Genomic DNA, 26,620 nt, shown 5'->3' on the forward strand with positions numbered 1-26,620 from the left:
GCAATCTTGCGAGATCCGTGGCCAGAAATAGGCATAGCGGAGTATCATCCACCTCATTGTGTGCACCCCAAATACCTTCGTGGACCTCTGCCATGGCCTTCAATGCCTCCTTGTGACTTAGGCAGCGTGCCAGTATCCTATCCGACCTCCGTCGATACAGCTCCCTATTGATTTTGGTGTATTTCAAGAGCTGATATCATATAGCTTTTGAAGCGGCCTTCCTGGGGTCTGCCAGCCCTTCCAGCGAAGGGGTTTGCCAATCCAAGTCGGGTGTGACGACCTGGAAACATTCGACTCCTTGAGGCATGTCTCTCCTTCTAAAAACGGAGGCCCACTATGCCAAGTCATTTGCCTCCGCATTCTCATATCGGGGTATATTCTCTAAGACTACATCCATGAGCTACTGCAGGAGGTTGTGAACTTCACGGAGGCGGATCTGGAGCTGTGGATCTCTATACTTGAATTCTTTAAGGGCTTGTCGGATAACTAGTTGGGAATCCCCTCGGATGACGACCTTTCTGACCTTCCTGACGACAAGGAAACGCAAAGCCAAAAGTAGTGCTTCGTATTCGGCTTGGTTATTTGTAACACCTTGCGGAAGCTGATGTGCGAAGCGCCATATTTCCCCATTTGTGCTATAGGTTATTACGCCTGCTCCAGCTGCCCCCGCGGTGCTGGATCCGTCAAAAGCTACCATCCAGGGTTCTAGCCCCACATATCTATGGGCGTGACCTGAAGCATCCCCGGATGTTCGGCCAAGAAATTAGCTATGGCCTGTCCTTTGATGGCCTTAAGGGGCTGGTATGTCAACGTGAAAAATAATAATTTTAACGCCCATTTAACCAAACCACCTCGCAGGAGTGGCTTGTTTAGTAAATAGCGCAAGAGATCAACTTTACATACAACTTTAGTTTCAACTGACATTAGGTAATACTCCAATTTCGTACAGGAATTTTATAAGGATAAACAAAGTTTTTCAATGCCCGAATAATGACTTTCGGCCTCATTTAAGGTCTTACTAAGATAATAAATAGCACATTCCGACCTTCGTTATCGTTCTGGGCCAAAAGATAGCCTGTCGTGTCATGCGTCGCGGCTATGTATAGTTTTAGCCCCCTTCCGAGGATCGGCGGCATTAATACCGGCGGAGATGTTAGTGCCCGCTTAATCTGGTCTAAACCTTCCTGCTGGGCGGTCCCCCATTCGAATGTATCCTTCTTCCCGCGTAATAATACCGAGAAAGCCTTCATCCTCCTAGCCACGTTGGCGATGAATCTTCTCAAGAAATTGACTTTCCCCATCAGGCTTTGTAACTCATGATGTTGCGGGGGGGTCCGAGGTCTTGGACGGCCTTGATCTTGTTTTTATCAACTTCGATGACCTTCTGATGCACTAAAAATCCTAAAAAATTTCCTGTCTGTACTCCGAAAGCGCATTTTGCCGGGTTCATCTTGAGATCATGCCGCCTCATCTGTGCGAAGGCCTTACGAAGGTCCAATATGTGATGGTCGAAAGCCCGGGACTTAACAACCACGTCATCTATATACACCTCCATGCAAGAACCGATTAGGTTGTGAAATATTGCAGTCATCGCCATCTGGTAGGTTGCTCCGGCGTTTTTTGGACCGAAAGGCATAACTATCCATTCGAAGATTTTGATCGCTCCAGTGCAGCGGAAGGCTGTTTTATGAGTATCTTCCTCGGCCAGATATATCTGGTTGTAACCGGAGTAACCATCCATGAAGGATAGGACTTCGTATCTTGCCATGGAATCTACGAGCATGTCGGCAATTGACATTATGTGCTCGTCTTTTGGTGTTGCCAGATTGAGGTTCCGGAAATTGATGCAGATACGGATCTTCCCGCTATTCTTCAATACGGGAACAATGTTAGAAATCCATTCCGGGTACCTGCACGTGCAAATGAAGTTAGCTTTAAGGAGCTTTTCGACCTCCTCTTTCACCTTTGGGAGTTGAAACACCTGGGGCCTGCTTATGCGGCGGACACGAAGCCTTGATGGGCAGTCGATGCTCCACCAAACTTCTCGATAACCCGGGCATCTCGTGGTAGTCCCATGTGAAGCAGTCTCTGAACTCACGAATCAAAGCAACCATTCGTTCTTTCGCATCGTCGTCTAATAGGGCGCTAACCCGTGTCATCCGGGGCACTGCGTCGTCCCCTAGGCTAACTTCTTCCAGGGGATCCTAAGCTTCGAAAGGTGGAGCAGCCCTTCGAATTGGCGGCTGAATGTCTTCTTCGTTCAAGTCGTAATCAGGCGGTCCGGGGGTTGTTCCCACCTGTTCTCCAGGCGACGGAGCAACACGGTCTCCTACCTATATGAACGGATAGCCAGACCTTCCTGCCCTTGTCTCCAAGTCCTGCACAATCAGGTCGTTAAGCATGGTGACCGCTTGTGTGACCAGGCCGTTCGTTGGCCTTCACTTTGATTTCAAACCCCTTCATGGTTAAACTACATTCTTTCGATGCCCCAGTGTTCTCTAGCATCATGGACAGCAGGTACACCTCGGGGGAATAATATATGGCCGCGGAATGTACTCCCATAATAGGATCAGTCTCGGCTTCCACCGTCTCAACTTGATGTCCATTCCAAAACATGACTTTCTTGTGCAGGGTCGAGGGCACACATTGCATAGTATGGATCCATTCCCTCCCAAGAATAGCCGAATAGGTTGGCTTTCCTTCGACGAAAAAAAAAGTAATTTGATCTGTCCTAGTTCTGTCCGCCACTTTTGCCACTAGAACGCCTGCTGACGTATGCGCATTTATGGTGAAATCGGTCATCCGTAATGACGTTGGGACAAGATCATTTATGCTTTTCCCAATTTTCTGCAAAGTAGACAAGGTCATGACGTTAACAGATGCTCCTCCATCGACCAGGACTTTGCTAACCGTCTTCCCATCAAGATGGATGCTAAGGAATAATGGCTTCAGCTGACGTGTATTCTCGTCGGATAACTTCTGGAAAATCACTGGTTCTGGAACTTCTTCCGGAATGTTAAAGTCATGTTCCGCCCAATACAATGGACCAGTTTCTTTGGAGTAGAACATCTCCCTGGTGATAGTCAGGTTGGGACGGAGGCACTTCAAATTCCCAAGGTAACACGCCCACTGTCCTAACCTCGAGATCTCCCTCATGCTATTCGAGGTCTTTGTCGCAGGCGATAATGTCTAAGGTGGTCTCCGAAGCTCCACCGCAAGTAAGGGCGTCGATCCTTGGTTTATCCTCAGGAATCTGATCCCCCCGAAGCATCACCATAAAATGCGGTTCCTTGGGATATTCGACTCTCGAGAGAACTCCTTTCGGTCTCCACTCCCTCCAGGCCTGGATGCAATGGCGTAGGTCCTGATGACCGGGATTCAGTCTTTCAGTGTTAGTCTCTTCTGAGCTTTGGTGCTGATGCTTGTTATATCCACCTTCGTAGTAGGCAACTTACTGCCCCCCAGCCTGATGTTCATGGAAGAGGCAAGGGGCCAGGTGCCGTCGCTGCGCTCTCCTTTTTTGGGTTCTTGTTGGGGCTTGGTTCACTCATTCCTTTTGATTCCTTGTCCAACTTCCGTTGTTCGGGGCCTTCCCCGGAGTCGGGTCTGATGAGGTGTGATTACCACTTGGTCCACAGAAGTTACTCGCCAAACCTCCCCCCTTTTTTTAAACTCACTTCCGCGATTGTATTCTTGGGAGAAAGTCTATCCCATACCGAACTTCTCTTTGGCGGTTTAATCGACCTTCCCAACCGTTCGAACATGGGTTTTTTGAAATCTTCCCCTCTATGACCTGTCCAAGAAACTGTATTTGATCGTACAAATCTAGATGGGCGCACTCCGACAACGGTGATCGGCACCAGAAATGGCTCCGTATCCACTTTCACATCAGATTTTTTGGCCAGCTTAAGGCGGCCTTCTTTGATTGCGTTCTGAACGGCATTTCGGAAAGCAATACAGTTGCCAATCTGATGACCATATACTCCATGCCATTTACAAAATGATTTTCCATTTAGTTCCTCTTCGGTTGGCATCTTGTGACTTTCCTTAAGGCGGAGTTGGTTGTCTTTCAGCAGGTGTTCGAAGATCTGCTCTGTCTTTGCGATATCGAACGAAGAAGATATCTTCAGATTCGTATGTTTCGGTTGAGGCAGCTTAAGAGCTGGGGATGTGTATGCCTTCCCTTGTGCTATTTCTGCCAGGAAAGTCTACTCTCGTTCTTTATCCTCCTCGGCAGCCTCTTCTTGGGCGAAAACGTAATGATTCGCACCCCAAAAATTTTGATTCCAAACTGCCTGGGCCTCTCTCACAAGTTGTTCGGCCTTCACAGCCTTGGACGTCAACTGCCATAAATCATGATACTCTTGGAGGGCGAGTTTATCCCGTAATTGATGAGTCATGTTGTTGATAGCCATGTTTACCACTTGATTCTCTGGTATATGAACCTGGAACCTAGTTTCCGATCTTCTAAAGCGTTCCAAAAATTGCTCAATAGATTCCGATCTTCTGGAAGCGGGCTATAAAATTACTTGTGGAAGGCTCTTTCCATATCTGCCCAAGTGCGGATAGAATTCAGGGGTAACGAGGTATACCAGAAAAATACAGGGCCTGTAAGGGATAAAGAAAAGAGTTGGAGCTTGTACCAGTCATTATTCCCATACTCTCCTCCGCATTGAGCCGTAAATCGGCTAATGTGCTCGATCATGGAGTGTGAATCATCCCCTGAGAAAAATGCAAACTCGGGGATTCGAGCGTTGCGAGGCAACGGGTGATCCAACGGGATATATCCTGGAAAAGGCCTTTGGTAATGAGGCTTGGCCAGTAAACAGATAGGATCACTATAAATCCTTCGTATTGGATCCTCGATCGCCTGAGGATTCAGGAGTGGCGGCGGCATTACTTCTGTCTGCCCCCCAGGCTGCTCTGGAGGTGCTTGGATGGGCGGGAAAATTCCAGATCGCCGGCTGCGGAGAGGCCTAAAGAATCGGTTCCCGTGCCGGGACGTGAAATCTAGGGGCTTCCGCGACTTCTCTTACCGCTGGGGTCTGCTGTACTGGGAGATTCTCGGGGGCTGCCTGGGCAACGAATTCGAATTTTGTTGTGTCCCGGAGCCAGCGGCAAACGGACCTTCCACAATGCTAGCCTGCCCTCTAGCACGATGGGATGCGGCTGGAGCAATCCCCCCTAGCCCCCAGGCTGTCCCCGAAGAGACTGGAGCGAACGAAGGTGTTGGGATCGCTGACAGTCCTGCCCCCCAAGGGTTTGCCGGAGCAACGTGAATTCCGTTCGTATGGCGGGCTTGAGTACGTCAGTGATATATTTAGACAATTCTAGAGCGGATTCGTGGAGAGAAGATTGAATTTCTCTGCGAATTTGTTTACGGAGAACGCTGGCCGGGAGGCTGATGATGGGATCAGACCTTTCAGCCGCTAGAGAGTTTTCATCTCGTGGAGCAGCCTCCTGCGCGGGGTGCGATGACAAATCGCCGACAATTTTCTTCTTCTTTGACATCTCCATGGTCGTCGGCGGCATCAATTTTCTTTTTCGAAGTTTCATGCAAAAAGTCGCGAGACGTCGGTGTCTCACTGGGCGTGCCAATTTGTTGTCATCAAAAAATTGCCACCGACGGCTTAACCGAAAAAGCCTGTCGGAATTGATTTAATCGTAGGGTTCCCCGGCCTCCTCAAGAAAAGATCCAGGCTATCTCGCGATAACCGAAAGAATTAACGAATAAAGAAGGTAAGACAAGAACGGTGGAAATTGAATTACATTAACTCGAGAAAACTATAACAGTCTGAAAAGAATGTAGGAATTAAAAAATTACAGAGGAAAAATTAATGCAGAAGACAATGATTGATCATGCCCCTTCGTTCTTCAGCCTTCTTAGGCCTTTGTTTCCCTAATCTTCTTCGGATAAGATTCTTATCCCTTATTTTTCTCCAACCTCCCCATCCTCTTTTTGTTTTCAAATTATGCCTTATCCATTTACTTGTTGACCGTGGGCCTATTTACTGATCTGGACCTTTTTCTGGGCCATACCCTCCCGGGACTTGGCCTGCGCTTGCTTGGGCCGGCCCGGTTGATTTTTGGAGTGTACGAGGGTATTTATAAGATCTACGGTGTGACAATCTTCCGTTGTGCTGTTTTGTATCCATTTCTGCTTTCTAAAACTGTTCTTATCTTCTCTGTTGCTTTCTGATAGTTTCAAGTTTCTTCATCCATTATGTTTTTTTTTAATGCACATGTTTGCATCAGGGTGTGTTTGTTTGGGAGTTTGGATTTTGAGTTGGGATTTGAATAGTAATAATTTGAATTTGAATAGTTCTACGATGTGATATAAATAGGTGTTGATGTGATGTTTTGAATGTAAAATTGATTTTTAGTATAATATAAAAAATAAAAAATAGGAGTTTGATTTGATGTTTTTAGAGGGAAAAAATTAGATGAATAGGTGTAATTTTGATTTGACTGCTTGGTTATGTTGGATAAATAATCTGGATTGAATAAAGATAAGAAGAAATCGAATTTCGCAGGGTATACACGATCTTGGATATACTTTGAGTCACGAAGATTCGCTTTCCTTATACCATATTTCGATCCTATTAACGCCCCGGATTACACGAAATTCGTATAAGGATAAAACAAAGCAACACCCAAATTTTAGGCGAAAAATCGAGCAAGTAAACAGTTGAGAGATTATTTGTGCACACAGATTAATTCTGCAGACAAGAATCCGCATAATCTTTTTGTTCTTTTTTTTGACAATTATGTGAAGATAAGACATCAATAATATATTTGGAAGTGTCTTTTCTGAAAAATATTTGAATTTTAATTTTAAATCCAAAAGACACAAATATGCAACTTTAATTTCAAATTGAAAAGATTCAATTTATTTATTAAAGTTATCAATTCAAATGTAAATAAATTTGAATTTACAAGGTTTTATTGAAAATAATAATTTTCAAACAATATGTACGATAATTTTCACCTTCATCATATTATTTCGCACTTCGTTTAATATCGTATAGGCTTTCTCGAGCGCGCACCCCACGCGACCCTTCCCGAAGATAGCTCGATACAACATTCCTTATCTTCGAATTAATCCAATAGCAACAAAATAACCAACAGGTTAATAGTTTGGTAGAGGTTTTGAAAAACATTGCGGGTTATTTTATGTTATTTTACCTTTTCAGTTTGTTTAAGACCTTGGAAATTGTATTTTTCTAGCATGTTAATGTGGGTTGTAAATTGATTTGAAGCTACATTGTTAGAGAAGAGCTATTTATCAAGTTACTATTTAAATCCCCTAGCCTATCCCGAACATGGTTTATGTCCCTCTTTTCAGCTCGTACTATTGAATGCCTTTGAGTTTATTTTTCACTCGATTCAAAATTGTGACAATGACTTTTCTTCTTCAATCACTTAGCAACAATTATTTCTTAGTTAGATATGTAATGTATGTGTGTATGTTGCATTGCTGTGTTATATATACATACATATACACTATATAGGTTAACAACACTAAGTTGTTAGTACCCCTTAGTTATTACACTGCTACTACTACTGCTGTTGTTGTATTCAATTAATCAACTGGGACTAATGGTTCAATTATTGATTAATTGACTGCAAATATATATGGTTCTATCTAAACAGAGCCATATATTATTGTCCCTCTCAAATTAAAATTGTTCAATAAAAATCACAAAAATAATAAAGCTCTGTTCATATTTTAAGTGTAATTAGCTATACTGATTTTATTTCTGCCCTAATTCATTTGAGGAGTTTTGACTCTCTGGGTTTTTTTCTGCTGCAGTGGGAAGGTGAAATCATAGCAAGGACACATACTAGCAGCATTCCGTGATGTAGGTTGAGAAGTGTGTTCAAATATGTACATATTTTGTACTAATTCCTTTTGATTCTTGGCTACATTGGAGGTTGGCTAATTGCTGCTTTTGTGTTCAAAAAAAAAAAAGACTTTCGGAGCTGGGAACATGGGAAGTGAACATAAATTTCCATTACCAGCATCTGTAAAAGGAATAAATTTATTATGAGTGTTTTCTTTTCTTGTTTTAACTTTTTTTATTTTCTTTTTTATCGTTTTGTTCATGGAAGAAATTGATTTTAGTAAAATAATGCATTCAATGATTCTATAAGATTCTGAATTTAAACTGAGTAGAATGAGTTAAACATAATAAATAACATGCTAATTGAATTTCTGTAGAATCAAGCTTCTTATATGCTGTGATATCAATGGGTGATATAAAACCGAAAATATTTTCTAGAGGCAAAATGTAATGCAGTATTTTTTTTACATTAATGTGTTGAGGGTATTTTTTACGGACCATTATTATTCTATTGAATGCAGTATTGATGTGTGGCTGCAAGTTAAAACTACTGGAACCAATTGAGTGGTGATGATATACGATTTTTATGATTCATTTGTTTCATATTTTGATGATTCATCCTAACTTTTATACTTCTTATTTGACTTGTCATTTATATAAGATTATTCCTGATGTATCCTTATGAATATTTTATCTTATAGGTTTCAAGAATGTTGTTGTGTGCCATGAAGGAGATTGAAATTTATATATATGTTTGCCCGTATTAGAAAATAGTTATGTTCCTAGACAATGCATTTTTTATGTAAGTGATGATGATACAGATTTGTTGTAATATTTTTATATTTTGTAATGTTATTTTGCACTATTTTCCCGCATCGTATATGTTTTTAAGTTTCAATACTAATTTTTTGTTATTACCGAAAAAATAATACACTCTTTTTGTTGCAAAATTGTAGCCGTTACAACTACCGATACAAAAAAGATGAGTGTCGTTTAAAATAGTTTTTTGACAATCAACTTATTGTAAGAAAACTTATACTATAACAAAAGCCGTTATAAATGCATGAACATTTATTGTAATAATTTTATTTTTACTAGAAAGGTCTGCTACAAATAAATCGAGAATACGTTATTAGCGTTACAAAAACCGTTACAACAAGATTTCTCATGTGCGTTGACCGTCATACTTTTTGTTATGGAAAATGTCGGTACATAAACTTTGTACTTCAAGTATATGCACAGGTCAAAATTCGGTACAAAATTGTTACAAATAGCTTTTTGTAACGAAAAATGTCCATTTGTAGCGATTTTAAAGCCGCTACAAATGGCCATTTTTATGGTTGTGCTCCGTAAGAAAGGATCCAAACTATCTCGCGATATCAAAATAATCTACAAATCAAAGAAACTAAAATCGAAAACTAATAAAGCAAGGAACAACCTAAAAAATGCAATTTTAATTGATAAAAGCTGGAAAAATAAATTATATTCTAGAAAAAAAAAAAAAAACTGCAGAAACATAATGCAGAGGAAAATTATGAAGAAGAAGGTGAATGTTGTATAGATTATGTTTCTGATCTTCCTGGAATATTCTTTATTTATTTTAAATCTTTTTGGATAAATCTTTATCGGTAAATATTCTCAACAGCTCCAACCACCTTCCCCACTGCTTCTTAGTCGGGTCTGATCCTTTGCAGCTTGCACTTCCAATTGGGTCTTCCTGCTCAATAGTCCAGGCAGGTCACTAGACCTGCTTGTCGATCTGGGCCGTGGATGACTCTGGGCCGGAGATCATCTTTTTTGGGCTGCTTTCATGTTGGGTTGGTACTAAGTTATTATTTGGGTGTGTACAGGAGTAGTGACGGAGGTCTTCTATTCCAGTGGCAATGGGAGGCTTCGATGTTTCTGGCAGCGGCAGCTCTGGCAGTGGGCTTCAATTTCAAGGGTAGTGGCAGGTCCGACGGAGGATTGGTGGCGGGCTTTAACGGTTTCGGGAGTGACTCGACTGTGATAGCTCCGTTGTTGGCAGCAGAAGAGTGATAGCAACCTCGATAGATTCCGGTAGCGGCTTTTTGAGATGAAGAAGAAGTGAGAGGAGAAGAAGAAAAAGAAGAAGAAAATTAGGTGGCCGGGCGATTTCAATTATTTTGGCTTCGAAAAGTTTCTAGCGTTATTAATTAAATATAAATATATATATATATATATATAATAAAGCTTTAAAAATTTTGAGACCATTTAAGTGGACTCGAAAAATTCGGAGCTTCTTATTAAAATCAAATATTATATATAATAAAAGTTCAAAATCGAGATTATTTAATTAATTAAATATGAATAATATGCAAATGAAATTTTAGAAATTTTGAGACTATTTAATTAATTAAATATAAATAATATATATCGTAAAACTTCTGAAATTCCGAACTAATTGAAAAAAATCCGAGTCTTTTCATCAAAAGAAATAATATATAATAAAATTTCAAAAATTTAGAGACTATTTGAAATGGACTCAGAAAATTCTGAAACTTATAGCAATAGTCATGGAATAGCCACAAATATTTTTTGCCTTTTAAATTAAATAGCATTGCATAAATATGGTCTTGAAATTCCAAAACTATTAAAATAAAAGTCATTTTATATTATTTGAATTATTGTTTAATAGTATTGGAATTGATTACGAAGAGTTTGTCGAGGCCAATTTCCAGAATTCTGGTAGTGTAGGATAAAGTTTATGTAAACATAATCTTTGCAAAAAATAATTGTATATATGATTTAAGACCGAGTAATGCAACCAAAAAACTATTCCATAAGTTTGAGTAAAAATAAAATCTATCTGAATTGAGATATTTGAATCCAACACAAAGAATTAACCACTTGGGTAAGTTGGAAGGAAGCTAATAGTTGGAGTAGAAAAAAAGGGTAAATAAAAGCTAAAAAATTGATAGAAAGCTAATAGTTGGGAGTAGAAAAAAGGGTAAATAAAAGCTAAAAAATTGATAGAAAAGAGCACTTAATGCACTTTGACATACAATAAAATTCTTGACTATTATTCACTATCCATATAACTTCAATAAATCTCAAAGTTGTGATACTTCTACTTTCAATAACAACCTCACCATAAATTTAATAACATTCTAAATATTTTTCTATATTTTATTTTTGCTGTTTCTTTTTTCTTTATTTTTTTTTTCTCAGCAAACCTTTATTACCTATAGTAGCACCCATTCATTAATACATTATTTTCTTATTCATAACTGAACTTCACATCTAACTTACCAAATAAAAATGCATCATATTATAAACTTAAAAGTAATTCTTTTTTCACATAGGGTTCAAACCGAAGAAGTCTCAATTACAATAAAAGGTCTAAGGCTAAAAGTGATGTAATAAACTAAGAAGTAAGGTTAAGAGACTCAGTAGGCCAAATAAGAGAAGTGATTAGCTTAGGGAAAGAAGAAGGCTTCAAAAAAAAGTACCTAATAGCCTAATCATTTTCAAAATATAAGACTCAATAATTTCAAGTTCAACGCATAATTAAGCAAGGTCTAGATCATTTAATTGAATATTACAGATCACAAAAAAAAAAGAAAAAAAGCATTTCTGAAATCTTGAGTAATTAATATGTAGTTTATCTTCTAATTTAACTTCCAATGTTATCCTTTCTCGTATATAAACCTAACACACAAATAATATTTGACTAACTTCAGACTAATTTAAGAAATTATGCAAAATGGCAACAAATTAGGCATTAGTAAGCAACAAAAAAGTGCAAAGTAAAAATCGTAGTAATACTCCTCTTGCAACTAGAACAAATATTATTTTCAATGTAAGAAAACAAAAAGGGAAAAAGAGATAAAAATGTCACATGAATCCAAGAGAGGAGATGATAGTGCTTCACTGGTAAGTTGGAGGTGGATGAGAGATAAAAGACCACAATGCTTGTTTTAACTCGGAGAGAGTAGTAGTCATTTCAGACAAAAGGTTGTGGTTCTATCGCTTTGGCACTTGAGCTCATCTTGCTATTTGTTAGTATGTATCATAAAGTCTTGATAAGACGGCTTCGGATGATCTTGAGGTTCACTTACTAGTGTTCTAGCAAACCAACAAGTTCTATTTCTATATGTAACCTATTTCATCACCTTTAGGCATGATATATGCATAGGCGTCATTGTGTAAGCACTCTGAAATGAAAAAGAAGCAAGATACTTAATAAAAACATCATAAATAATACTGAAATGAAGAGCGAGGTGTGTGATGTGGAAGCCGTGAATGTGGTTGCCTTCTTTGGTAGTAAGCACCCGAGAAAATCGATCGGCTAGCCAAAAGGTGAGGTTGATTCGAATGCGTCGACACTACACCTATACCATCCTTCCTACCAAGCAAATTATAGGCAATGAAATTATGCATGGGCTGTAAAAGAGAAATTTTTAACTCAAAAGAATGAGCATCTCGTGCATTATAAAACCTGGAATAAGGGAAAAAATTGTGCCATATGTCATAAGAATCACTAGTAAAGGGTTCCACATAATCACAAAGACAACGGGAATAGTCAACACTTTGAGAATCAAATGCATGAACAACTCCTAATGCTACAACAAATTCAATCAAGGAATGATGAGAAGTTTTGTTCTTAGCAAACCAAAATGGATGGTCTTAGGAGTAAAAAGATCAAATGTATCGGGTAAAGTAAAACAAAATGTTGAATAAAATTTTTATGGCAATTCAGTGGTTGTTGGTGCATTTAGAGTAGTAAACAAACTCCAATCAATGTTAGATAGTGTTGGGATTGTGCCTCAAATTCTCTTCAAGGCAAGATTTTCAGAAGTTTCCGGCAGCCTTAGTCATGGGCATGACTAGGCGGACTTTCCTATTCTGGAGTTGATTTTATATATCTTGCCAAATCAGAAGATTTCGGAGGCTTTAATCATGGGCGTAACCAAGATGGCAAGGTTGAATTGGCACCAAATCAGTAGAGTCATGGACGTGATCAATGAGTGATTTCCTAAGATTTCATATCTCCATCCTTCCATATATTGGTGATTTCTATCGATTTGATTTACCTTCCATGTTAGAAGGTCAAAACTTCCCATTTTGCATAGATATAGATAAGGGGACGTTTTTGGAGGTTGAGAGAGGTTAATCATTTGATTTGTAACATTTAAAATATTCGATTCATCTAGTGGATTCCTCATCGTCGGTGGTTTTTTCTCGTTTTGGGTTTTCCACGTAAATTTTGTGTTCTTTTCGTATTTCGCAATATTGTGTTTGTGCTTCAATTGTATTTCGATCCGCGTCCGCAATTCCATCGCACCTTTAGGTGCTTAAATCCCTAACAAGTGGTATCAGAGCATTCAACGGTTGAAGATGTCGATCGCAAAATTCGAAATTGAGAAGTTCGATGGCAAGATTTCGTTTGCTATTTGGAAAATTCAGATGCGGGCGATTTTAGTTCAGAACGGATTGAAGAAGGCATTGGATGGACAAGAGAGTGCAGGGGTGAGTGACGATGCTTGGGCTGAATCGGATGAGAAGGCATTGACTGCAATACAACTTATGTTATCGAAAGAAGTCCTGCGTGAGGTTGCTATTTGGAAAATTCAGATGCGGGCGATTTTAGTTCAGAACGGATTGAAGAAGGCATTGGATGGACAAGAGAGTGCAGGGGTGAGTGACGATGCTTGGGCTGAATCGGATGAGAAGGCATTGACTGCAATACAACTTATTTTATCGAAAGAAGTCCTGCGTGAGGTTGCTCACGAGACCACCACACGAGGGCTGTGGTTGAGGCTAGAGACGCAATATATGACGAAGTCTCTCGCTAACAAACTTCGTTTGAAGGAACGCCGTTATACAATTCGAATGCCCGAAGGTACTTCGATCCAATCTCATCTCAATGAATTTAATACAATCCTCATGGATTTGAAAATTTTGGATGTTACAATTGATGATGAAGATAAAACCGTGTTGTTAATTTTCTCGTTACCTCCTTTCTACAAGCATTTTCGAGAAATAATGCTTTATGGTTCTCAAGAAACTCTTCGATTTGATGAAGTTAAATCAAATTTGTTGTCGAAAGAAAAATTTGATTTTGGTGGCCAATCAAATGACAACGATGAAGGTTCGATTGTGAGGGGAAGGTCTATGTTAAAAGTTAATGGAGGCAAGAAAAACTCTCGGTCTAAGTCGAGGGGATCGAACGCGCATAACAGTTGCAATTATTGCAAGAAGTATGGCCATGTTATTTCCGATTGCTGGAAGTTGAAAAATAAGAATGAAAGGTTCGATAAAAGAAAGAAACCTGTAGAGGCAGCACAAGCTGATGTCGTGCACTCCGATTCAGACGGCGATCCAGTTTTGACACCGGCATCGGAAACTCGCGTTAAGAACGAGTGGATTTTGCTCCGGATGCACATTCCATCTCTGTCCCAATCGGGACTGGTTTACAACATTCGAATCAAAGAATGGTGGTGTAGTATTGATGGGGAATGATGCCCAATGCTCTGTCCTTGGCATTGGTTCAGTTCAAATAAAGACTCACGACGGTTGCGTTCGTCTCTTACGAATGTCGATACGCTCCTGATGTCAAAAGGAATTTGATATCTCTTGGAACTTTGGACTCGCTTGGTTATAAGTTCTCGGCTACAGGTGGAGTTTTGAAGGTTTCTACAAGATCTAGAAAAATTATGAAGGCGAATCGGGTTGGATGTTTATATGTCCTACAAGGTCATACCGTATCGGGTTTGGCGGCAGCGGCTTCATCGATGAATGATTCAGATTTCACTCGATTATGCCATTTTCCTTTGGGCCATTTGAGTGAAAAAGGAATGAAGATGTTAAGCTCTCGAGGTCTTCTTGGTGATCAAGGAATCACAAATTTAGAATTTTGTGAACACTGCATTTTCGGAAAGCAAAAGAAGGTCGGTTTCTCCATTGCTTCTCATCGTACACATGGCGTGCTTGATTATATTCACTCCGACTTGTGGGGACCGTCGAAGGTTCCATCATTTACTGGGAAAAGATACCTTATGACATTGATTGATGATTTTTCCCAGAAAATTTGGGTCTATTTCTTGAGGCGGAACGATGAAGCTTTTGACACTTTTTCAAGAAGTGGAAAGCCATTGTGAAGAATCTTACGGGTAAGAAAATAAAATTTCTTAGAACTGACCGTGGCTTATAATTTTACAGTGGTGAATTCAATGCATTTTGTGCATTGCATGGTATTATGAGGCATAAGACCTTGCCGAGAAAGCCCCAACAAAATGGGGTCGCAGAACGAGTCAATCGGACTTTATTGGAGAGAGCTCGGTGTATGCTTTCGAATGCATGATTATGGAATCGGAGTGATTTGTGGGCTGAAGCTGTTTCGACGTCGTGCTATTTGGTAAATCGATCTCCACACTCCGCTATTAACTTTAAAATCCCTAATTTTTAGAACCATATATTTTAGTTTAAATTTTGAAATTTTATATTTTTTTTACTTATTATGTATATTATTTATTATTTTTTTTAATGGAGGTAGCAAGGTACACAAAAAAAAAATTGCAATCAAACAAAACGGAGGAAAATTCATCAGGTGGTGTTGTTATTTTATTTTTTTTTATATTTATAAATATTTTTAAAATGCCATCTTAAAAACATTTATCGTGAAGTGAAGAAAACAAAAACAAGAACAATTAATAAAATCACAAAAAATGAGCTTTAGATAAAGTTTTCAATAATAATATAGATCATTCTACAAGTTTTGATAAATTAAATGATAATTGTATTGAACATTCTAAATCTATTGAATATTTAAATAGCGAAAATATTGCCGATAGTAATATTATCAATAATAATAATAAGAATAATAGTAGTAGTAATAATAATAATAATAATAATGAAATAGAATTAGAAATTGATAGTGATATTTTTTATTTAGATATTTATGATCCTAAAAATTGGGATAATGTTGATAGTATACAAAAAAAAAAAATATTTTAATTAAAATTGACCTAGAAGAGAAATAGATCTTACTTTTCCATTAGATAAGACTTGGAAACATTTTTCATATGTCTATTACTCTAGAAAATTAAATAATTGACAAATTAGTAATAGAAAATGGTTAGTTCTAAACATGTAGATAAAATATATTATTTTTTGTTGTAAAATATTTAAGAAAAATAACGTTAAATGTTTGTTGGCAAATTATGGATTTAAAGACTTGAACAACATGAAAATAGTATTGAACATATAACATATATGAATACTTGGAATGAATTAAAAATAAGATTAAATAAAAATCAAACAATGGATAAAGATATTCAAAAAGAAATTAGAAAAAAAAATGAAGCGCTGGAGACAAATTTTAATTAGAATAATTTTTGTTGTAAAATATCTTTTTAAATATAATTTAGCTTTTCGGTGTTCAAATGAAAAACTTTATCAATAATAGCAATTTCTTAGGAATAATTGACACTACAAAAAAAAAACTCTTGAATTCCCTCGCAAAACCCATTAGCAAGGGAATTTGCGAAGGAATAAACATCATCGCCATACAACTGCTTGCTAATTTGGATCCGAGGAAAATTCCCCCGCAAAAGTTTGCAAAGGAATTTGCGATGGAACAATTCCCTCGAAAATGTTTGCGAGGGAATTTTGTGAGTGTATAGTCCTTCGCAAATATATAACTATTTTTTTTACGATGGAATTTCTTACCCTGCAAAATTCTTTTTTTGTTGATTAAAAATTTGTAAGGGGATTCATTTCCTTCGCAAAAATCCATCACAAATTATTTTACAAATTTCTATGAATAATTCATTTTGATAGCACACAAGTCCCAAACAATTACAAAAAAATATGGATTCATTTTGAATTCATATACCTGTCCCAAACAATTACAAACTAATAATATAAATTTATTTTAAATTTATACACCTGTCTCAAACAAGTACAAACTAACAATATAAGAAGTCATTTCAACAATTTAAATAGTAACACACCGTGCAATAAGAAAAAACTCTATCTCCAATAATATACGATAATATAAAATAAAGCAATCATTCCATCAATTCAGAAAATGCCGAAAGTAAACAAAATAAAAGCAAATATATATCGCATGACCAAGGGAGCACCGGTATCGCCGTCCAGGTCACGAAGGTCTAAGTGAGCCTGAATCTTCTGCAACTGTTCCATGATGGTCATATTCTGTTCCTTCAGAATCCTTTGCTCCTTATCTATTCTCATTATACATTCCCTGTCTGTAGGTTCAGCTGGTACTGAATGACGATCGCTCAGTAAACAACGTTGAAGCCAACGACCCCAACCCGAATATATGCTTTTTCTAATCAAGCCCTTTCCACGCATCGAGCACCGCAATGGGAATGATCTTGTGTGCAGTTTTATCCCGCCCATCTCGAATATCGCTTATCCACTTGTTATAGGCCTTTTGTGCCCTAGTACTAGGATTTCCTTGTGAGCAGGATCCCATACCTGATGTACTTCTGCATTGATTAGAATACATAATACAAAAATGTAATCACTACTTAATAAAATTATCTATCCCAATAATGAAATTCATATCTCGAATACCGTTTTGCATTCTATTGTACATCCAAGACGAAGTGGCAGTATTCATGCAAAAACTAAAAAAAATTTCAAAAAGATATAATACAACCATTATAAACAGAAGTTAAAATAAATTAAAACCACTTTAACTATTAAAACAAATTGAAAAAATATTATGCAAGTGAAATTCGTAATAAAGAATAATTATTTATATTCAATGAAAGATAAACATACACAGTTGTGTTGAAAAGATCAGTAAGAATTTATAAATAATGAGTTTATTGTTACGAGAGAAAAAACTAAGCAATTAAAATTTCACGAAACAATGGAAAATCTCCCATTTGAATGCAATTAAAGTGAAGAACACCTTGCATAGATAACTTGAGCAGCAATCACACTGACACATGGAACATTATCAAGGAAAAAAAGAACAAGCTATTATACCACATATACCAGTTTTCTCACTATAGGTAATGAAATCATCGCATGCTTCCATCAGGTTAGTATGTATGTGTTCCAATTAAACTAGTCACGTGACACAATAAGGTGCTTCATAGATTAGCTTGTGACAAAGGAGAACACAAAAATAACTTAGAACAAATAAATATCATTATGAGTTTCAACAAGAAGCATGGATTAACCTTCTTACAGTAAGATACAATGTGACTATTGTTGTTTACTAAAAGTTACAGAATAAGGATCATATTTCCATTGGAATAAGTACAACACACTGGTTTCATAGAATGCAATCATAGCAAAATAAATGAAAAAAAAATAAAGTGCCTAACAAACTTATGTTTAACCCTACAGTTAATACTATCATAAACATACTGAACTAAAAAACAATGAATAGCATACCCGAGTGAGATAAGAAACTGTTTCTGACCATTATTTTAACAGCGCTATCCACAAAAAATCTATTTTTAAGGGCTTAAAGCAAATTAAAAACCAGAGGACATATCACAAAATTACTCAAATATTATTGGGAAAAAAACAAAATGAATCAAATCTTAAACAAATAGAAAGGAGCAAGACCAGAGAAATTTCACATAAAATGATATTATTGGAATCAATAGTTAAGATAACTGAATTTGCCAGATGTTCTGCTCTGCTATTGCTGCAGTACAAACTTAAGTTGTGTAATTAATTAATTAATCAATCAATCAGAGGTATTATTACAACAATTCATTATCAACTACTACTACAGGTTCAATTACAAGATAGATGGACCTGGAGGGATTGAGGGAGAATGGCATGACATGCCTAATGATATGAATGAATACCTATTTCTCAAACTATTGCTATTGCATAATAAAAAGATATTTGTGGCATGTGGGTGAATGATTGAATATAGGTGTCCTAATTTACCTAAATAGTTAACAGTAATTTGACTGTATTTTAAATACTATAGGATATAAATTGTCCCATTGAAATCTTGTAAGTAGAGCTGATTGATTGATACTACATGAGTATTTTTTTAAGCACAGCAAGCAAGCCAGTCAGCAAGCAAGCCAGTCAGCACATCAATATCCATCTCAATTCATGATCAAATTTATAGAGTGTTGCACATATATCCACAAATAAATATATTAAAAGAAAACAATAACAAGATAAAAATGAAGTGACCAACTTTTAATTTGACGTACTTCATTAAACACAAATTTATTTTTTATTAAACCCTGTATTCATTCCCCTCATATCATATTCATATTTCGCAATCACCAATATCAATTTTAATAATTAGTATAATGATAAAATTGAGTTTCAGTATTCCATTAAATGTAAAAGTAGTTTTATAATTGGATGATAATTTCTCTTTTGTGCTGCAAAATATTGAAAGCGGTATTAAATTAGAAACGTGTGATAAGAGGTTTGTAATCTATGAACATAATTATTCAAAAGTGTGTAGTTGTAAAGTAAAGACTATAACTAAACTAACCACAAAATAAATATAGTTTTAGAGACCATCACCTACTCAGGAATGCTGAGGATCCCCACCACTATAGCTAAGGATGAACTCTGCGAAACCGTCGAAAACACCAGAACAGAGATGGACCTTCAAGACTATGTTAATCATCATATCGGCAACTGGCATCTAGAGGAATAAGTGGCAGCAAAAAGAAAAGGCTCAGAATCGTCTTAGCCTTTTAGTTATGTAAAACACCAACACTAACTACCAAGGCCAATAACTAAGAGAGTCAAATAGCAAAATACTTTATCAACAATGCTTCATTACTTGGAAATTCGCATAAACCTTATCAATCGCTTCCCAAATTCATGGAAGTACACAAAATTAGAACTCTCCCTCATGTACCAAAACACGTGCCATGGAGAAAAAAAAAAAGAATGCATATCAAAAATCCGAAACAACACTCCGCTCACAAATCTAAGTTTCTCAAAAAATACAATCAGTCACCACACTCCTATTCTATATCAAATATAACAAAGTAAATAAAAAAAAACTGGAAAAATAAAATTAAATTAAAGTATCTTTAAAATTGACCATTGCAGTAGCAAAGTTGTAATAATTAAACATAAAAATGGTATTTGCATAAAAACAGATTGTCAGATTGTAGGTAACGCAGCGCAGAGCTTCATGGAGGGACAACTTCTTGATAAATTCGTCCACAATGGGGTGTTGATCGTACTCTGTACAATATTCAAGGAGTGTCACGATGTTAGGGTGCCTCAAGGGCGATTCATTGCGGATCACATCCAAAAACTGTTATTCTTCAATGATGGACAGAGGAACTGTTCTAATGTTCTTTACTGCTAAGACCTGTCAAAAAGTGAAGTATATGATCAAGGACATCCCCTCCTCACAATTTAAGTATTTGAATTAAAAAAATTTATTTTGTGTCATGTCATGATGATACCATGCCATCAGGAAACTCTGCCTGTAAACAGAACCAAGGGATCCCTCACCGATAAGATGTTCTTCGCTAAAACTATTTATAGCAATTTGAAGCTCTGCCACAATATATACTTTGGCATCTATCAGCACTCTATTCTTGGTGAAAATTTTTTTTTGAGATATCCGTATTGTTCTAGTCCAACAGAACATCTTTACTTGACCATTGCAGCAGAAAAGCTGTAATCATTTAACTTAAAAATAGTCTTTGCGCAAAAATAGATTTTCAGATTTCTATATCAAATACAATTGGACTAATATATATTTATATATATACACGTATTAGGGCAGCTGTAGTTTTGTTCCATAAAAATACACACTTAGGTTTGAGTTGAGAGTGATATAAACCATAAGTTATGGAAAGAGTTGAGAAATGCCAAAGAGAAACAAACTTCATTTGAATTCTCTTCACCTTGCAAATATTATTGATTGATTGTCATTGGGTAGGTTGGGGTCTGAGAGAACAAAGCCAAAATGAATATTTTCATTGCTTCCTACCTCCATCATCCAATCCAAAATGAAACCCCCATTTATTATTACTACTACCCACCATAGTGGGGGAGCCCAGCCAAAACATCTATTTGCTCTGATATTTCTCACCCTATTTCTTGTTATCCATTCAAATTCAAGTACAAATGTTGGATCTTTAATTATGTTATTTGTGGAGTTGCTAGAAATATTCGAGGAATGGTCATTTAATGATATAAACATATGTATGAAAAACAGTAGAACATATAGCTCTACTACTTAAGTATGCCTGTAGATGAAATAAAATCTAAGTATGAGAAGGTGATCCAATTCCTAGAAAAAAGTATGCTTCTGACTTACGAAATTCATACCCATACGTATAGAACCTTTCCACTGCAGTACACAAAAGAGAATGCTCAAAACAAATTATTTCCAAAATTATGTTTCTGACTTATGAAATACATACCCATATACATAGAAGCTTACAGATAAGCCCTTACAACTCCCTCCAATTCCAAAAAACACCAAAAGTTACTATCGTATAAACTATCGGAGAACTTACCCGAATTCACGCTGTTGTCGAGCTTCAGCCATCGCCGTCACTGCTGAAGAGATAAGCGCAGTTTCTGTTGCCACCGAGAAGGGAATCACAGTCGTCGTCACTATCGCTGCCAAGAAGAGAATCAAAATCGCCGTCGAGGAAAGATTTGCAAATCACTACGTCAAATTGGGGGAATAAAACGGGGGTAGGGTTTGATTTAAATTAGAATTTTGAGAAAGAAATATAAATCTTTGTCAAATTCCTTCGCTAATAGTAAGTAATTTAGAGCAAAACTATTTTATTCTTGGGAAGGAAAAAACTTTTACAAAAATTCATAGCAAATTAACTACTTTTTGTAGTGTTGCGAAAGAATAAAAATCCATCACAAAAATCCTTGGCAAACTACTATTTTCTTGTAGTGCAAAATGATTGCCGAATTTGATATAGTTATGCAAGATCATATTAGGGATATTCAAAATAATAAAATTCATTATCATTCTTTTGGTAACAAAATTCAAAATGAACTAATTTTTTTATTGGCTCATAGTTTTAAGAAGTTCAATTATAAAAATTATTAAATACTCAAAATATTTTTCAATAATTCTTTATTTTACTTGAATTAGTCACCAAGAACAGATGACTTTAATTATCGCGTTGTATAGATATGTCAAGTAGTAAAATTAAAGTCGAAGAATACTTTTTATCATTTTTGCAAGTAGAAGATACAAGTGGTTTAGGACTTTCTAAAGAATTGAAAAATGCAATTGAACACCTTGATCATAATATTGATAATATAAAGGGTCAAAGTTATGATAATGGATCTAATATGAAATGTAAACACCAAGGAGTTCAAAAAAGATTACTTGATATAAATGCTAAAGCATTATATATGTCATGTGCTTGTCATATTATTATATATGTCATGTGCTTGTCATAGTCTTAATCTTACACTTTGTTATATGACACATTCTTGTACAAAAGCAGTATTATTTTTTGGAATTGTGCAACATATATATACATTATTTTCAAGCTCGACAAAAAGATGAAAATTTTTGCTCGATAATATTTCAAATTTTACTTTAAAATCTTTGTCAAACTTATTAGATTTCAAACTCCTCAAATTAGATTAGCTTTGTTAGATTTAATTAATTCATGTGATAAAAGTGAAACTGAAAGTTTGATTGGTTCACTTGAATCCTATGAATTTTTACTTGGTATAATTATTTGATATGATATTTTATTTGTTATTAATAATCACTACCAAAAAAGAACTTTTTGTAGCGGTAAAAAATCCGTAACGAAAACCCATTTTTTGTGCAAAATAGCATTTTGTGTCAACTTTGTTGCGGATTTTGACCGCTACGAAAAATAGCGGTACAAAATGTCTATGTTGCAACAAATTCCATAACAAATAAGTGGCGGTCAACCCTCAAAATAAGCACATGTTTATTGTATTTGTTGTGTTTTTTGTACGTAACGAAAGCATCAATTATGTTTTTGGAACAACATATGTCCGTAACAAAAAATTCGGAACAAAAGTTAAATCCTGTCAGAGAACTATTTGTTAGGACATATTTTCGAAAAACAAAATACGGTACAAATACGGAATCTTGTCAGAAAACTTTTTGTTGCAATCTTCGTCCGTAACAAAAAATTGCGTTACAAAGGTAGTATCCTGTCAGAGTACTATTTGTTACGAAACTTTTCCTCAACAAAAAGTTCGGTACAAATGTAATGCAAACGTAAAATATTTTTTGTACCGGCCATTTTCCGTAATGAAAAATCTGCTACAAAAGGTGTCCATGTCTCAAATAAGGATTTTGTCTCCACGAATAAAATCCAATTGTTAAATTTGTTATTGATCAATTTGAATCACAAATAATTTAAAACATAATATTATCATAATTAATCTGAAATCCTTGTTCATATCTGAACAATGACATCAATCTAACAACATTCATATTCGTGTTAAAAATAGAATACTAGACGTTAACAGTACTTTAAAACATCTTCAAAAATCACCATGCCATACACCATAACAACCAACTAACAACTTGCTAACACTTGATCCCAAAATCCAAAAGTAATATATGAATAAATAAATATGGTATCAAACTGCAGTACAATCCTAAGGTCGACTAACAAATACAACTATGAACGACCAAGCTCATCGAGTGCAAAATCACAGATAAAGCAATCAGAGGCGGTCAACCAACTGCAATGTGTTTCCAATGATATATAAGAATTACATCAGCAACTAAAGTAATTTAATTCCCAAAAGAATAAACATTTTAAAAAAAAAAAATTGTACAACCTTGTAAGTGCACTTGATGTTTTCTTCATCGAGTACCTCATCGAGCATTTTCACTCCGGCATTACATGGGAGAATAAGTACGGTCTCCGAGACTATAACAGCGGTAACAAATGTCTTGACAATGGTTAGGGTATCACCTATATAAAAAGGTAAAACCAAAGCTAATATTAGGAAATATGATATCTCTAAACAACATGAATTAATATAATAAAATATATAAATATATCAAGAAAATGGTAGTAATGGAAACTTTATAATAAAATAAAAATTATCCTTCAGTTTGATCTGTCGACACTATCTTAAATATGAATATAGCAATGTCTACAACCGAAAGCACTAGTCAAGAAGTCTGACCACCAAACATTAGGAAGATAAACCACACAACAATAAACTACGAAACAACTCTCCCAACACTGACAAACCAACATTTATAAACTACCACAATCTTATGATGTTAATTTTGTCCCTCTCTTGAGTCTTTAGTGTTTTCTACTAAGCCAAACAACATGTTTGATCAAAATTTAAACTAAAGTTGCCAGGAGCAAAAGTTATTATACTAGTACTGTAAATTATCACCATTATTAAGTTACGCCAAATAATAAAATAAATATCCATGAACAGCCCTATACTAATATAAATAAAAACAAGACTAATCTATCTAGCAAAATAATTAATCATTGAGCACTTATCGTATTAAACAAACAACAACAACAAAGATAATCAATATTGCAGTAACAAAAATTGCAATTTAACAATTAATGGCAACATGTTGATTTAGACTAACTTTAGTCAATTAACAATATAGTAGTTACATAATTACGCCTATTTTAATAAATATAATCACGTAGGCAACAACCTCCAGCAATAATATGTATTGAACCAGTCTGCAGCTAAAACTGCTCTATCTTTCTCTAATCTTCATCATCTCTTTCCCACTTAAGTTGAACTGAGCCTAACCCAAATAAACCAAAATCTATTGCACACAGCAAAGCAAGCAATCAGAAACCCTACCTCTGTGGTTAGTAGTTACTAACCCTTTAAATACACCATCATCATAATATATATTCTTGAAATAGCTATTCATTAGGACAACCTTATCTAACAATCTATGTATAAATATTGCAGACTGCAGGTGATGCGGCATAGATAAGTTTCACAGTGGCATATGTTGTGGAGTACAAAGGTTTTCTTGTTGATAGGACCAAGACTGGCGGTTGGCTGATAATTCGATTCAATAAGTTACTTCAACCCCAACCTAGCTTTGACATTGGATAGATAGATAGATATTGATAATATTTATATCACTTTTGTGTATAACAGTAGAAAGAAAGAAACTGATCACCACTTGCAATTCTCCTCTGCACTTTGAAGTGGGATGAATATTCACATATAAATCTATAAATATGGTGGGACCAAACCCAAAAGAAAATCACATTCCATTTTGATTGATATTTTATTTTGTTGGCGACCATGATTAAGACATATATCTAGATAGCTAAAAAAAAAATTGCTACCAATGTATCATTTATTATTAAGGTACTAGAGAAAACACTGAATATAAATTTTGAAGATTAATTAATTTCAATAATCACATTATTACTTGAAAAAAAATACTACTATCTATATATTTTATGAAACCATAAATTTTTCAACAATTAAACCGAATCTAATAGTACCAGGGGTAAAAAAAAATAAAGTTTTCAACAATTAAACCGAATCTAATAGTGCCAGGGTAAAAAAAATAGATCAATTAGACAATCAAGCAGTCAAAGACTAGAGGGGTTATCCTAAATAGATTAATACTTCCCCTCCAAGTGTACGGCATACGAGAATTTGAAATTTCCACAATCAAAACTTATCTAGACTTAAAACACACACACACAAAACAATTATTAAGATATCAATGTCACAAGCAGAAAATTTTCAATAAATAGAAACAATTTTATTCAAATGGAAAATATACCTTCCCCAGAACCTTTGATTTCTCCATAACTTTGACAACTTCACCAACATAAGATCCAAGTTCCTGAAGTAATTGCAACTTTTCCTTTAATGATCTCATTGAACATCAAACACACAAAAACACGCACACACACATATATATATATGTATTAATTAATTTTTTGTGTATTTTCAAGCATATATTTGCTATTATACAATCCACAATAATTTCTTTTTACCTCAAAATAAAATAAAATAAAAATGGTGGCTATGTCTTCATCAACCTAACAACCTTCTTATTTAACTTTGAAGATCACACTGTTCCAAAAAGTGATCAATCAAAGAACAACTTTAAACTTCATGCCCAAACCAAATGATAAAATAGCAAAATTCGACCATACGCCACTATTTCATAGATTGCATTCAAATACAGAACAATATTAACCAAACCTACACCTTCAATTCATAATACTTTACGTTTAATCAATTGTGGTTTATGTTTTTTCTGAAGAACACAGTAACTTAGTTTCATGTAATGCCAAAATAAAATGAACTTCTAGCATAAATAATATTACCACTAAAATAAAATAAAAGCATAGAATAATATTCTGCATTTACAAATATATTTATAGCAGTTGATATCAATATATTGAGAAATGCATTCAAGAGCAAAGAAAATGAAAGACAATTTCCAAAATTACATAAATAATTCGGGTCCGATTAGATCATTGTCTTATTAAAGCAACATACCATATATATTCCAGGGAAATCTAGAGCTTCATCCAACGGTTAACAAAATTCTTCACAAGATTTGGAGATCCGAAACATCTTTGCACCTTGATGAATTGAACCAACATTAAGCAAAGTTTTCAAGTTAAAGCCAATAAGTGTAAGCAAATGGAATTTATAAGTACCAATAATAAAGAATAGAAAAGAAAGAAATGAGAAAATGTAAGTATGGTTCACCTATAGTATAATTCCGCCGAGCAAATCCAATATATCAATTCATCGGGCTCTATTAGAAATAAACTAAGTGACCAAAATTATGTAATGCATGATCC

At 35.6% G+C, this 26,620-nt stretch overlaps 1 protein-coding gene and 2 long non-coding RNA genes across 6 annotated transcripts; all 3 read right to left on the reverse strand.

Annotated features, from left to right (window-relative positions):
• Positions 1-1,300: 1,300 nt before the first annotated feature.
• LOC127257705 (uncharacterized) lies at positions 1,301-3,156 on the reverse strand. The gene is made up of 3 exons (XM_051284174.1): positions 2,421-3,156; positions 2,298-2,378; positions 1,301-2,088 (listed from the first exon to the last, which is right to left on the reverse strand). The coding sequence occupies exons 1-3, from the start codon at positions 3,154-3,156 to the stop codon at positions 1,301-1,303; spliced, it is 1,605 nt and encodes a 534-aa protein (XP_051140131.1).
• A 13,603-nt stretch (positions 3,157-16,759) lies between these two features.
• LOC127257674 (uncharacterized) lies at positions 16,760-21,596 on the reverse strand. Of its 4 annotated transcripts, none has more exons than XR_007840054.1 (4): positions 21,326-21,596; positions 20,033-20,163; positions 19,360-19,479; positions 16,760-17,309 (listed from the first exon to the last, which is right to left on the reverse strand). It is a non-coding gene; the product is annotated as an uncharacterized LOC127257674 (long non-coding RNA). The 4 variants fall into 4 exon arrangements; XR_007840053.1 differs by having other exon boundaries at positions 16,760-17,320; XR_007840052.1 differs by having other exon boundaries at positions 19,356-19,479.
• A 2,056-nt stretch (positions 21,597-23,652) lies between these two features.
• On the reverse strand, positions 23,653-26,419 carry LOC127257585 (uncharacterized). The gene is made up of 3 exons (XR_007840022.1): positions 26,310-26,419; positions 25,582-25,644; positions 23,653-23,755 (listed from the first exon to the last, which is right to left on the reverse strand). It is a non-coding gene; the product is annotated as an uncharacterized LOC127257585 (long non-coding RNA).
• Between the last annotated feature and the right edge of the window lie 201 nt (positions 26,420-26,620).

Source organism: Andrographis paniculata, unplaced genomic scaffold (genome assembly GCF_009805555.1).
Source record: "Andrographis paniculata isolate CXL003 unplaced genomic scaffold, ASM980555v1 Contig58END, whole genome shotgun sequence".
In the NCBI taxonomy this organism is placed as follows: Eukaryota; Viridiplantae; Streptophyta; class Magnoliopsida; order Lamiales; family Acanthaceae; genus Andrographis; species Andrographis paniculata.

Bases quoted from the DNA above. Each gene is read 5' to 3' on its own strand.
- LOC127257705 (XM_051284174.1), bottom strand. From the start codon at position 3,156: ATGAGGGAGATCTCGAGGTTAGGACAGTGGGCGTGTTACCTTGGGAAT. The intron at 2,379-2,420 runs GTCACACAAGCG...CTGATTGTGCAG, and splicing joins GAAGGCCAACGAACGGCCTG to GACTTGGAGACAAGGGCAGG. The intron at 2,089-2,297 runs GTGGGAACAACC...TCGTGAGTTCAG, and splicing joins CTCCGTCGCCTGGAGAACAG to AGACTGCTTCACATGGGACT.